Genomic DNA, 12,500 nt, shown 5'->3' with positions numbered 1-12,500 from the left:
AAATGAACCTAACCTATAATATCCTAAATTAACCTAACCTAAATTAAGCAAAGCTGGCCTAACCTAACCTAACATAACCTAACTTAACCTAACCTAACCTAACATAACGTAACATCACCTAAACTACCCTAAACTAACACTAACAACCTAACCTAAATTAACCTAACCTAACCTAACTTAACCTGACCTGACCTAATCTAACCTAACTTCGCCTTACTTGAATTACATTCAAGTATCGATCAGTCAGTGGAGCCGAGGCTTGCTGGTTTTTCCCATCCTTCACAACCCAACCGACACATATACACACACACACATTCTCTCTCTCTCTCTCTCTCTCTCTCTCTCTCTCTCTCTCTCTCTCTCTCTCTCTCTCTCTCTCTCTCTCTCTCTCTCTAACTCCCTTCGTGATTTCTGGCATCTAGCCAAAAAGTATCTCCAATAACTTTGCTGCTTCTTCTTTCCCTACTCTATTTCAACCAGATGGCACCACTGCTATCGCATCTATTTCTAAAGCTGAAATCTTTGCTCAAACCTTTGCTAAAAATTCTACATTGGACGATTCTGGGCTTGTTCCTCCCTCTCCTCCACCCTCTGACAACTTCATGCCACCTATTAAAATTCTTCGCAATGATGTTTTCCATGCCCTCGCTGGCCTAAACCCTCGGAAGGCTTATGGACCGGATGGGGTCCCTCCTATTGTTCTCCGAAACAATGCCTCCATGCTTGCACCTTGCCTATTCAAATTCTTTCAGCTCTGTCTGTCAACACTACCTTTCCTTCTTGCTGGAAGTTTACTTACATTCAACCTGTTCCTAAAAAGGGTGACCGTTCTAATCCCTCAAACTACCATCCTATTGCTTTAATTTCCTGCCTATCTAAAGTTTTTGAATCTATCTTCAACAGGAAGATTCTTAAACATCTATCACTCCACAACCTTCTATCTGATCGCCAGTATGGGTTCCGTCAAGGCCGCTCTACTGGTGATCTTCTGGCTTTCCTTACTGAGTCTTGGTCATCCTCTTTTAGAGATTTTGGTGAAACTTTTGCTGTTGCCTTGGACATAATTATCAAAAGCTTTTGATAGAGTCTGGCACAAAGCTTTGATTTCCAAACTACCCTCCTACGGTTTCTATCCTTCTCTCTGTTTACTTCATCTCAAGTTTCCTTTTTGACCGTTCTATTGCTGCTGTGGTAGACGGTCACTGTTCTTCTCCTAAATCAATTAACAGTGGTGTTCCTCAGGGTTCTGTCCTGTCACCCACTCTCTTCTTATTATTCATTAATGATCTTCTAAACCAAACTTCTTGTCCTATCCACTCCTACGCTGAAGATACCACCCTGCACTTTTCCACGTCTTTTCATAGACGTCCAACCCTTCAGGAGGTAAACATATCACGCAGGGAAGCCACAGAACGCCTGACTTCTGATCTTTCTAAAATTTCTCATTGGGGCAGAACAAACTTGATATTGTTCAATGCCTCAAAAAATCAATTCCTCCATCTATCAACTCGACACAACCTTCCAGACAACTATCCCCTCTTCTTCAATGACACTCAACTGTCCCCCTCTTCTACATTGAACATCCTCGGTCTGTCCTTTACTTATAATCTGAACTGGAAACTTCACATCTCATCTCTAGCTAAAACAGCTTTTATGAAGTTAGGTGTTCTGAGACGTCTCCGCCAGTTTTTCTCACCCCCCCAGCTGCTAACTCTGTACAAGGGCCTTATCCGTCCATGTATGGAGTATGCTTCACATGTCTGAGGGGGGTTCCACTCATACTGCTTTTCTAGACAGGGTGGAATCAAAAGCTTTTCGTCTCATCAACTCCTCTCCTCTAACTGACTGTCTTCAGCTTCTCTCTCACCGCCGCAATGTTGCATATCTAGCTGTCTTCTACCGCTATTTTCATGCTAACTGCTCTTCTGATCTTGCTAACTGCATGCCTCCCCTCCTTCCGTGGCCTCGCTGCACAAGACTTTCTTCTTTCTCTCACCTCTATTCTGTCCACTTCTCTAACGCAAGAGTTAACTAGTATTCTCAATCATTCATCCCTTTCTCTGGTAAACTCTGGAACTCCCTGCCTGCTTCCGTATTTCCACCTTCCTATGACTTGAATTCCTTCAAGAGGGAGGTTTCAAGACACTTATTCATCATTTTTTGACCACTGCTTTGACCCCTGTATGGGACTGGCATTTCAGTGGGCATTTTTTTTATTACATTTTTGTTGCCCTTGGCCAGTGTCCTTCCTACATAAAAAAAAAAAAAAAAATAGTAGTAGTAGTAGCAGTAGTAGTAGTAGTAGTAGTAGTAGTAGTAATGCTATTTTTCATATATTTAGTAATTTTTTTTTTTCATATTATTATTTATATTTATATTTTTTGTTTTGTTTTGACATTCATACGAATGCTATAAAGGTGAAGCATAGAAATTTATTTGATTGATTAATTAATTTATATATCTATTTATTTTGATTTTTTAAATTAATTAATTTATTTATTTTTATTATTATTATTTTTTTTTTTTATGTCTCTATGATAAGCAAAGCATTATAGAATTTATGAAAGCACATATCCTCTAGAGTCTTGCCCTACAAAAGATTCTGTAAAGTAAAAAATAAAGGGAATAAGTGTCAGTGACGTTTGATGAATAGAGGAAGGCGTGGCAGAAATTACCATAAAACGTATATAAATGAAAATTTATCTTCCTCGTATTTTCCAACTTGCGTTTGCTTCTTGAAAATTTAACTGGGTGGGTCATATAGCAGACATATTGTTCTTTCCTCCATTGTAGTTTGTTTCCAGCAAGCCCCCTAAATAAAGTTTCTGTTTTTTTTTTTTTTTTTTTTTTTTTAAAGAAATGAGGAATTACATTCTAACGCTGATCACTGAGCGGAGCGTAGACGAGCTGCTATCCTCAAGGACGTTACCTCTCTCTCTCTCTCTCTCTCTCTCTCTAAATAAGACTTTAAATAAAAAGAATATATATATATATATATATATATATATATATATATATATATATATATATATATATATATATATATATATATATATATATATATATATATATATATATATATATATATATATATATATATATTAAAAGACAATGAATATCCTCTGGGGAAGGGGTGACAATCCTTATTTAACCCTTAATTTCAGTTGAATTTTGACAAGTCTACGTTAAAATGTTTCCATTTTTCTGCAGTGATAAAGAAACGTAGAGGGGTAGCTAATATATTTAATTGTTAATTGTATCTTTTTTTCTTTCTTTTTTTCATTTATTCTTTTATTAATTTTTCTTTTCATTGCTTAATTATGCATTATGCCGACACTGCAGGTTACAATTGCAGATATTGCAAGTATTTTTGACACAATACAAGTACATCCAGCTAAACTATTGCTACAGTATAGAGAGAGTATTTCGATTACATACCTTATTCTTCATCTTCTTTTCTTCTTTTTTTTTTTTAATAAATATAATAATAAATAAATAAGTAAATAGGTATTGTCAAATGAAATCGTCGAGATTACGCAGGGGTTTCGGGCAATACTTGGATGGGTGACTACACAAGCCTCATCTGTCTGAAAAAAAATAAATAAATAAAAAAAATAAGAATAAGAATAGGGAGAATGAACGAAAATTTTAAGTAATAAAGATAACAGTAAGAATTATTATAACAAGAATAAGAAAAATTACAATAAAGGAATATAAAAAAAAAGAAAGAAAGCATCCCATGTCTTTCTTCCTAATTGTCATAGAAGGGTGAATTCTTTTGTATATTTTCCAACATTTCCAATACAACGATATGAATGGGGGAAGAAAGAATAAGAATAATAGAAAGAAGGCCTCCCAACACCTAGTTCTCCGGTCTTGGCCAATTAGCTAACGGCGGGATCAGCGCAGTTAAGCAGGGGGTCCGGGAAGAACTTGGATGGGTGACCACAAAAGCCTCATCTCTCTGAGAATAGAAAAAAATAGCAATAAGAATGAGGAGAATGAACGAAAAACGAAAATAATAAAATAACAATAACAACTATAATAAAAAAAAGAAGATTAAGAATAAAAAGAACAAAAATAAGGGAAAAAAGTAATAATATATCTCTCTTGCTAATTGTCGTAGAATTATGAATGAAGGGTTAATTTTAGTGCATATTTTCCAACATTTTCAGCACAACAATGCAACAACAATACAGGAAAGAATAAGAATAAGAGAAATAAGCCCTCCCAACACCTTGTTCTCCGCTCTTGACCAATCAGCTGACGGCGGGATCAGCAAGGTTAAGCAGGGGGTCCGGGCAGAACTTGGATGGGTGACCGCACAAGCCTCATCTCTCTAAAAGTAGGATAAATAAGAATAAGATAAGGAAGAATAATAAAAAAAAATGAAAATAATAAAGATAACAATATTAATTATGACAAGAATAAGAAAAAAATAGAATAAAAAGAATGAAAAAAATAAGAATATCACAACTTTCTTGCTAATTGTCTTAGAATTTTAAATGACATGTCAGTTCTGCTGTATATTTTCCAAGATTTGTTATGAATGAGGGAAGAAAGAATAAGAATAAGAATAAGAATAAGAACAAAATGAATTAGACTAACAATAATGATCACATCTTTCATGTGGTGACTGCGTGGGCGATGAGCCTCACTGGACGTTTCTGACCAATCACAAGGCAGGGTTGGAGTCGTCGGGCCCACCCGATTCATATATAAAGGGATTTTGTGGGAAGCGCGGGCAGACTCAGCTGAGTGTTCGTTGTGAGTTGTTGTTACCACAACTATGGCACGTACCAAGCAAACGGCTCGCAAGTCCACTGGTGGCAAGGCGCCCCGCAAGCAGCTTGCTACAAAGGCAGCTCGCAAGTCTGCTCCAGCCACTGGAGGTGTCAAGAAACCCCACCGTTACAGGCCTGGAACCGTTGCTCTCCGTGAGATCCGCCGTTATCAGAAGAGCACTGAGCTGCTTATCAGGAAACTGCCTTTCCAGCGCCTGGTGCGTGAAATTGCTCAGGATTTCAAGACTGACCTCCGCTTCCAGTCCTCTGCTGTCATGGCTCTCCAGGAAGCTTCCGAGGCTTACCTCGTGGGTCTGTTTGAGGATACCAACCTGTGCGCCATCCATGCCAAGCGCGTGACTATCATGCCAAAGGACATCCAACTGGCTCGTCGCATCCGTGGCGAGCGTGCCTAAGAAGTCATCCACGAATGATCTTCATAACAGCAATATCTAGGCCCTTTTTAGGGCCAAACATCTCTTTCATTAAAGAATTTTCATAGACAATCTGTTTGGTTTTGTGGAAGAAAATATTTATTTTCCATCTTTCAGTATCAGGTATCGACTTTCAACTCAATATCCTTCCCCCCTTTTTTTTTTTTTATATTATTATTATTATTCCCTCTTCCATGGCCATATCTCTTTCACTTGGGAGAATTTTTATCTTTCTTTATCTCTATTTTTTTTTTATCTTTTCTTTATCTCCACAGAATAATAATCACGATAATAATAAGCATAATAATAATAATAATAATAATAATAATAATAATAATAATAATAATAATAATAATAATGATACAATAATTATTATAATAATAATCATAATAAAAACAACAATATTAATATTATTAATAATGATAATAATAATAATAATAATAATAATAATAATAATAATAATAATAATAATAAAAATAATAATAATAATAATATTAATAATAATAACAATAATTATAATAATAATGCATTTGTCTATATCGTATCTTTTTTCCTTTTCAAGTGTGGCTCCAATGGAGCCGGGTATTATTTTATACTGGCAGCAGTATACTGGCCGCCTGTTTACTTGGAGGAGGTATACTTGGTAACAGCCTTGGTGCCTTCAGAAACAGCGTGTTTTGCCAGTTCACCAGGCAGAAGAAGACGGACAGCGGTCTGGATTTCCCGGCTGGTGATGGTGGAGCGCTTGTTATAGTGTGCCAGGCGGGATGCCTCGGCAGCGATGCGCTCGAAAATGTCATTCACGAACGAGTTCATGATTGACATGGCCTTGGAGGACACGCCAGTGTCTGGGTGGACTTGCTTGAGCACCTTGTAGATGTAGATGGAGTAGCTCTCCTTCCTCCTGCGCTTCTTCTTCTTGTCGCCCTTGGCAATGGCCTTCTGTGCCTTGCCAGCTTTCTTGGCAGCCTTTCCTGATGCTTTGGGAGGCATAGTGTCGCCGTACTGCTGTGAGAACGAGTGTGCGTTTTCTTTCTTTTCTTTTCTTTTGAGGGGATAGAAAGTTTGGGTGAAACTAGGGGGGGGGGGTAGAGTTGAGAGTTGGAGGGAATAATAGGTTGGATGAAAGTGAAGTACAGATAAAGAATGAAAGGTGGCGGGCGATACGCCTTGCTGTTCTTATTAATTGTACTCCTTGACGCAGTGCAAGGTGTGTCTATTGATTAGGGACAAGTGTCAGTGTGTAGATATATATATGTTTTAGTTTTACTGGTTGTTTGGTGAGTGCGTGTGTGTTTTGTGTGCGTGTGCATGTGTGTGCGTGGGTGTATTTATGTGTGTGTGCGTGAGTTTATTTTGTTTTTGCTTCCCTCTTTCTTCTTCTCTTTTCCCTGTTTATGTGTAAAGTGGTTGTGGAACCTCTCGTTCAAGAGCTTTTGCCGTTTTCTTGAACCATGTGTGTTCCGAGTTGTTGTTGTGGTTTTCTGTTATTGTTTGTATGTATGTGTTGTCTTGTAGTATATGTTGAAGTGTGTATTTTGTCTTCTGTGCTCGTTCGTGTAATATAATGTTTATTGGTTTCAGATTGCTTAATTGATGCAGGTCTAAAGTAGTTTTTCTGTATGGGTATTTTTCATTGTATGCGAATCTTAAGGCTTGGTTCTGGATTTTCTGTAGTTTGCTAATTGCATGTTTTGAAAGTGTAGCCAGAGGATAATCTGGGTATATTAGCATTGGAATTATGCAGGCTTTAATCAAATGTAGTTTAATGTTAGTGGTTAGTTTATGAAATCTTTTTAGAGTGTATAGTGCATGTTTGGCCTTTGCTATATTGTTAGTGATTTGTCGAGTGTATCCTTTGTTGTGAATTGTTAAACCAAGAATGTTTGCTTTGCTGGAGTATGGTATTATATGATTGTTAACATTTATAGGTTCTGTTTTTATTATAGATACTGGAAAAATGTTGAATTTATTTATATTAGTTTTAATTTTCCATTTGTTCTCGTATTGGTTTATTTTTGAGATTTCTGCTTGTACTTTGCGTGCTAAGAATTTCCTGCTTTTTCCTGGTTGTGATATGATTTGTGTGATGTCGTCTGCATAGGCTATGTATGTGCATTGTGGGCCTGGCAATGGTATATCGGAGGTGTAAATGGAGAAAAGGGTTGGCGATAAATTACTTCCCTGTGGTACTCCGCTAAGCAATGGTATGGGTGGGCCTGTGTGTGTTTTAATTGTTATCCTTGCAGTTCTGCTGTCCAGGAAGCTGCTTAGTAATTTTATGTAATTGTCCGGTAAGTTTATTGTTGTGAGTTTGTATTTGAGACCTTGGTGCCAGACTTTATCAAATGCTTTAGATATGTCACGAGTAACAATTGTGGTTATTTTATTTGTTGTAAGTGCATTGGCCAGTAGTTCGGTGAGGGTTGCTATGGCAGTGTTTGTAGATTTGTTTTGTCTAAAACCATGCTGCGATGCTGGAATGAGTGTGTGTGTTTCTAGGTGGGTGCGTAGTCTTTGGTTGATTATTTTTTCGAATATTTTTCCTTGGACTTCCAGTAAGGAGATAGGCCTGTAATTGTTGGGGTCTGTGGGTTGTTTATTGGCTTTTGGGATAAGTTTCAGCTTTGCATGTTTGAAGTTTTCTGGGAAGTAGCCCATGGATAATGCTATATTGAAAAGTTTGGTTAAGATTACGGTTGATTCTGGAGATAGGTTTTGTAGTATTGTTTTGTTTATCTTTGATTCACCTGGAGTGTTATTTTTAAGAGTTTTTATTATATGTTTTGTTGTGTCTGTTGTTATTTTGTATAAGAGTGGGTGGTTGTCATTGAGTTTGTCTGGGTCACCGTGTGGGTGTGGTGTGAATAACTCGATGTTCGTGTCAAGAAATTGAGTCACGATATTGTCTGTGTGTTGATCGAATTCTGCCTTTTCTTGTTGCGATATCTGAAAATTTTTGCTCCATATGTTTCTAAAAATTTGTTCTTGTCGTTCAGTGTTATATATTTTTTCGTTGTCGTGGATTATGTAATTCTCTAAGTTGTTAGGATTGCCTTTCAGTCTTTTAATCTGCGACCAGAACTTCTTGGCATCTTTATGTCTGTCTACCAGTGTTTTTATTTTGTCTTCCCAATGCTTGTTTTGTATATGTTTACATTCTTTTATAATGGCATGTTTTATTCTTTTTAGTGTTGCGTATTTTAAAGGACTCCATCCTGAAATATTGCTTTCAGTTGTAATGTTCTCTGCATAGTATGTGAGACTTTTGATGGTGTGATTTGTTAATGCTTTTTGTTGTGTTATTGTTCTTTTCAGCGGTATGTGTGTCTTCATTGCGTCTGTTATAGTGTTGGTCCATTGTTGTAAGGATGTATTTAACTGTTGTGTTGTCATGTAGGGGTTTGTGTTTATGTTTTTGTGTGCGTCTTCAGTATCTCGGGTGAACATTTCCCAGTTCGCTGCGTTGTAGTTTGGTATTGGGGCAGTGGTTGTTTTTATTGCGTGTGTGGTTATTTTTATTAGTATTGGTATATGGTCTGAGGATGTGGTTGGACCCGGTTTTATTTCCATATTGTGGTATGTTTTGTTGTTGGTAAGAATGATATCTGGTGTTGATGTGTTGTTACTACTAAAGAATGTGTGAAAGTGTGGGCCTTGGTAGTTTAGTTTTTTGTTGTCAATTAATTTTTTTATTGCTTTTCCTACATTGTTGCAATCATTGTAATTTAGCACTGTATGTCTGGCGTTTAGGTCACCAATGATGTAGGTTGGTGCATTTTGTGTGGCTAATCTATGAAAGTCTGTAAATGGGAGGTAGGGTCTGCGTGGTGGTAAGTATGTTGTGGCGATGTTGATCGGGCCAGTAATGGTGGATATAGTTACTTGAAGTACATCTGTATCGAAGTCATCTGTAATTCTATGTTGTATATTTGTTTTAACTAATATTGCAGAGCCATCGTGTAGGGTGTTCTGACTGTTGATTTTGTATGTGTTGTATCCAAATACTTTGATAGTTTCTGTGTCTTTAACTCCGGTGCTATTTAATAGTATGATGTCAGGATTTTGTTGTAAATATGTGTTAGAGAGTAGGAATTTGTTTGTGTTCCAAGTGTGTACATTATGTTGTATTATTGTTATTGTGTCCATGTTAAGTGTTGTGTTTTGTCTGTGGTGAGTTGTGTTGTGTTAGTGTTTTGTTTTAGCATTGTTCTGTGGTAACGGTTCTAGTTGCTGTATTAGCTTTAATTAGATGAGTGTCTGTGTCTGTTCTTATAGGTCTTTGTGGCTTTGTTTGGAGGTGGGGTGAGTTCTTGGAGAAGGCCGTTACGTATCTTATTAAATTGTGTGTCGTCTGTGGTGCACCAGCAGTTAGTGAGGTCTATGTCATTGTTAAGTATGTATAGCAATATTTCCTCTTCTGTGTATGTGGGGTTGCGGTATCGGAATTTGTAGAGGCCATTGTCTATTCCTACTTTTAGTCTGTGTAGTGAGAATGTTTGTTCTTTTGGCCAACCTTCGCTTTTCTTCGTTATTATTTGCAGGCCAATTGCTTCTCCGGATATTTTCTCCAGTGGTGGCATTTCTTTTTGTGAGATGTCTTCCTGTTCTGTGTGTTCTGTGTGTTGTGGTGGGTTAGTGTTGTCTTGTGTTGTGTTGTTGCTGGTATTCTGTGTGTTTTCATTTGGTGTAGGTGTTTGATTATCTTTCGTAAGATCCAAGATTTTCTGTGAAGGAGGGTTGTCTGGCAGGTTTACTGGGGGGAGATTATTGAGCTTGAGTGCTCTGTTAAATTCACTATTATATGATCCAGGGTTTATTGCATTAATTAGGTGAGCATGCATCATGCATGCTATCATTTGTGTAGCTGTTTGTTTTTCTATTACAGGGAAAGAGCTTGATATGTTGGTTGGAGCTATGTTTGTGTTACTTGTAGTTACGTTGCTGTATGTTTTGGTGTTAGTGTTCTTTTTGAGCTGTCGTTTTTCTTCAATGGCTTTCTTTCTCATAGGACATTTGTTGGCCAGTGTCCTATGTTCACCCTTGCAATTTACACATTTTTTGTTTGCACCTGCATTACAGTCTCTCCATGTGTGGTCAGGTGAGCTGCATTCTGAACAAATTTTGAAAGTTTGGGATTTGGGGCATTTTGGTGTGGTGTGGTCCTCGATGGCGTAACATTTGAGGCATGTGAGAAGTGGGACGTATTCTTCAATTTTGATTGCGTGTGGTGGTATACTCATATGGAATCCTAAGATGCCATTATCTGTGGCCTTCTTTGCTGCTATGGCTTCCTTGAAAGTGATCTTCATTATTTTGGTTCGAGGGATCTTGAAAATCAAGTCAATTCCTTCTTTCATCCATTGGTTTTTTGCTAGTAGCTCTTCTTCAATTTCTTTCTCGGTATGGTGGAAGATAAAGTCATCAGTGTTGAATGTAAGTACAGTCCTTTTTGCTTTTAGCTCTGGAGGAAGGACTGCTTGGAAGTTGTTTTTCTTAAGTTCTTGGAAAACTTTTCCTTGAAAGATTTTGTCGATTTCTTCGTCGCTGCGAGTGAGTACGATGAAGCCATCTTGAGCATTGATGATCCTGGTGGCATATATTATGTTCTCAGACAGAGTTCTTAGTAGTAGTAGTCTTCGTTCTTGGCTGGTGTCTGGGTGCTTTATCTTCACTCTAGGCATTTTTTCAAGTTTGCGTCATAAAAGAAATCCTACAAGGGGCCAAGGCCCGACATACAACACAACTATGGATAGTGAATTAGAAGATGCCTGCCTATGCAAAGCAGTTTGATGGCCCAGTTCCTAAAAACTGTCGGGACCACCCTGCTGTGCTCCTAACCCTACCAGAGTTTTGTCCAACCCTTCTGCTGTGCTTAAGGCAGCCCTCTAAGGGCCCCCCTCGTGCAAGCCTCGGGGTTCACCTTCACACAACAGGGGACTCTAAGGACGAAAAAAGAAAAGATATAGTGGGAGAGATAGGTGCCTGGGCGGGACTCAGCAATGGAGTCCCCGGTACACAGGACTTATGAGGTTCCCAAAGAGGGAGCCTCACTGTTGTGCTAAGCGTGCACTTCCTCCAATAGTAAGTCCACAAATTCTGCAGTCTCAGAAGAACGTATCCAGTCCCAGGATCACAGCCGCGAAGGTGCCGGTGCTCAGGAACTAGTAGAGGCTTCTGTGGTATCTTCTCGGCCTGGCCTTGCCAGTCAGCACAGTCGCTAAGGTACCGGTGCTTCCTAGTTCGGCGAGGAGAGGCAGGTGTGGTGGCATAAATGGAGAGTACAGCACTTTCGCTCAGCGGCCAGAACGGGCGAGCTACGGTGTCGAGTGTGCCAAGTCAAGCCAAGTGTGAAGTGTGTGTGTGCCTGTGCGTTTTCTCAGTTGAAAAGTGGTATATATATTAGCGTGCCTACTCAGGATCAGGAGTCGCCACCTCAGCGAGCGTCCTGATTGGTCCAGACGCGCTCTGGGCCGATCTGATCTCGCGTATATATAGCCGTTTTTCCCAAAATTCACTACTTGCTCGCAGAGCTACCGACGAGGTTAGAGTACTCGCGCTCCTCATTTATCACCAACAACAACAACTACTACTACTACTACTACTACCACAACATCCATTATCATGTCTGGACGCGGCAAGGGAGGAAAGGTGAAGGGAAAGTCAAAGTCCCGTTCCAGTCGTGCTGGACTCCAGTTCCCGGTCGGCAGGATTCATCGCCTTCTAAGGAAAGGCAACTACGCCGAGCGCGTGGGTGCTGGTGCCCCCGTGTACCTTGCGGCAGTTATGGAGTACCTGGCTGCTGAAGTCCTTGAGCTTGCCGGCAATGCCGCCCGTGACAACAAGAAGACTCGCATCATCCCACGTCACCTGCAGCTGGCCATCCGCAACGACGAGGAACTTAACAAGCTCCTCTCCGGAGTCACCATTGCACAGGGTGGCGTGCTGCCCAACATTCAGGCCGTGCTCCTTCCCAAGAAGACTGAGAAGAAGTAAATAAAGGGCCTCCCTCCCCTTCAGCCAATATCACCATCAATCCGGCTCCTCTTCGGAGCCACACGTTCAAACATCTAGAGAGTTGTGTAGACTATACTGGTATATCAATAATAAGCAAGTAGTGTATTTATTTTCGAGTTAGTTATTTGTTATTATTATTATTATTATTTAGTCAGGCACGCAAGTGACCGAGAATAAATATGTATACTATATTTCTACTAATGTACCTGCTGTGTGTCACAGTGGAGAGTTGATTAGATGTGTTGCCTATTGTGATATGTTGAGC

The 12,500-nt window shown here is 39.1% G+C and overlaps 2 protein-coding genes across 2 annotated transcripts in view; one reads left to right on the top strand and one right to left on the bottom strand.

Moving 5' to 3' along the window:
• LOC135114434 (uncharacterized) overlaps positions 1 to 5,258 on the top strand; it is an 11,433-nt gene extending 6,175 nt beyond the window's left edge. The window contains exon 2 of the mRNA XM_064030337.1: positions 4,778 to 5,258. Coding sequence (XP_063886407.1) covers positions 4,778 to 5,200 — 423 coding nt within the window. The 3' untranslated portion in view covers positions 5,201 to 5,258. The remainder of the gene's footprint in view (positions 1 to 4,777) is intronic.
• Positions 5,259 to 5,752: 494 nt separating this feature from the next.
• LOC135114335 (histone H2B) lies at positions 5,753 to 9,662 on the bottom strand. Its single transcript, XM_064030240.1, has one exon. The coding sequence runs from the start codon at positions 6,209 to 6,211 to the stop codon at positions 5,840 to 5,842; it is 372 nt and encodes a 123-aa protein (XP_063886310.1). The 5' UTR covers positions 6,212 to 9,662; the 3' UTR covers positions 5,753 to 5,839.
• Between the last annotated feature and the right edge of the window lie 2,838 nt (positions 9,663 to 12,500).

This window comes from Scylla paramamosain, chromosome 27 (assembly GCF_035594125.1).
Source record: "Scylla paramamosain isolate STU-SP2022 chromosome 27, ASM3559412v1, whole genome shotgun sequence".
NCBI lineage: Eukaryota > Metazoa > Arthropoda > Malacostraca > Decapoda > Portunidae > Scylla > Scylla paramamosain.
This window is presented reverse-complemented; position numbering and strand designations above follow the sequence as displayed.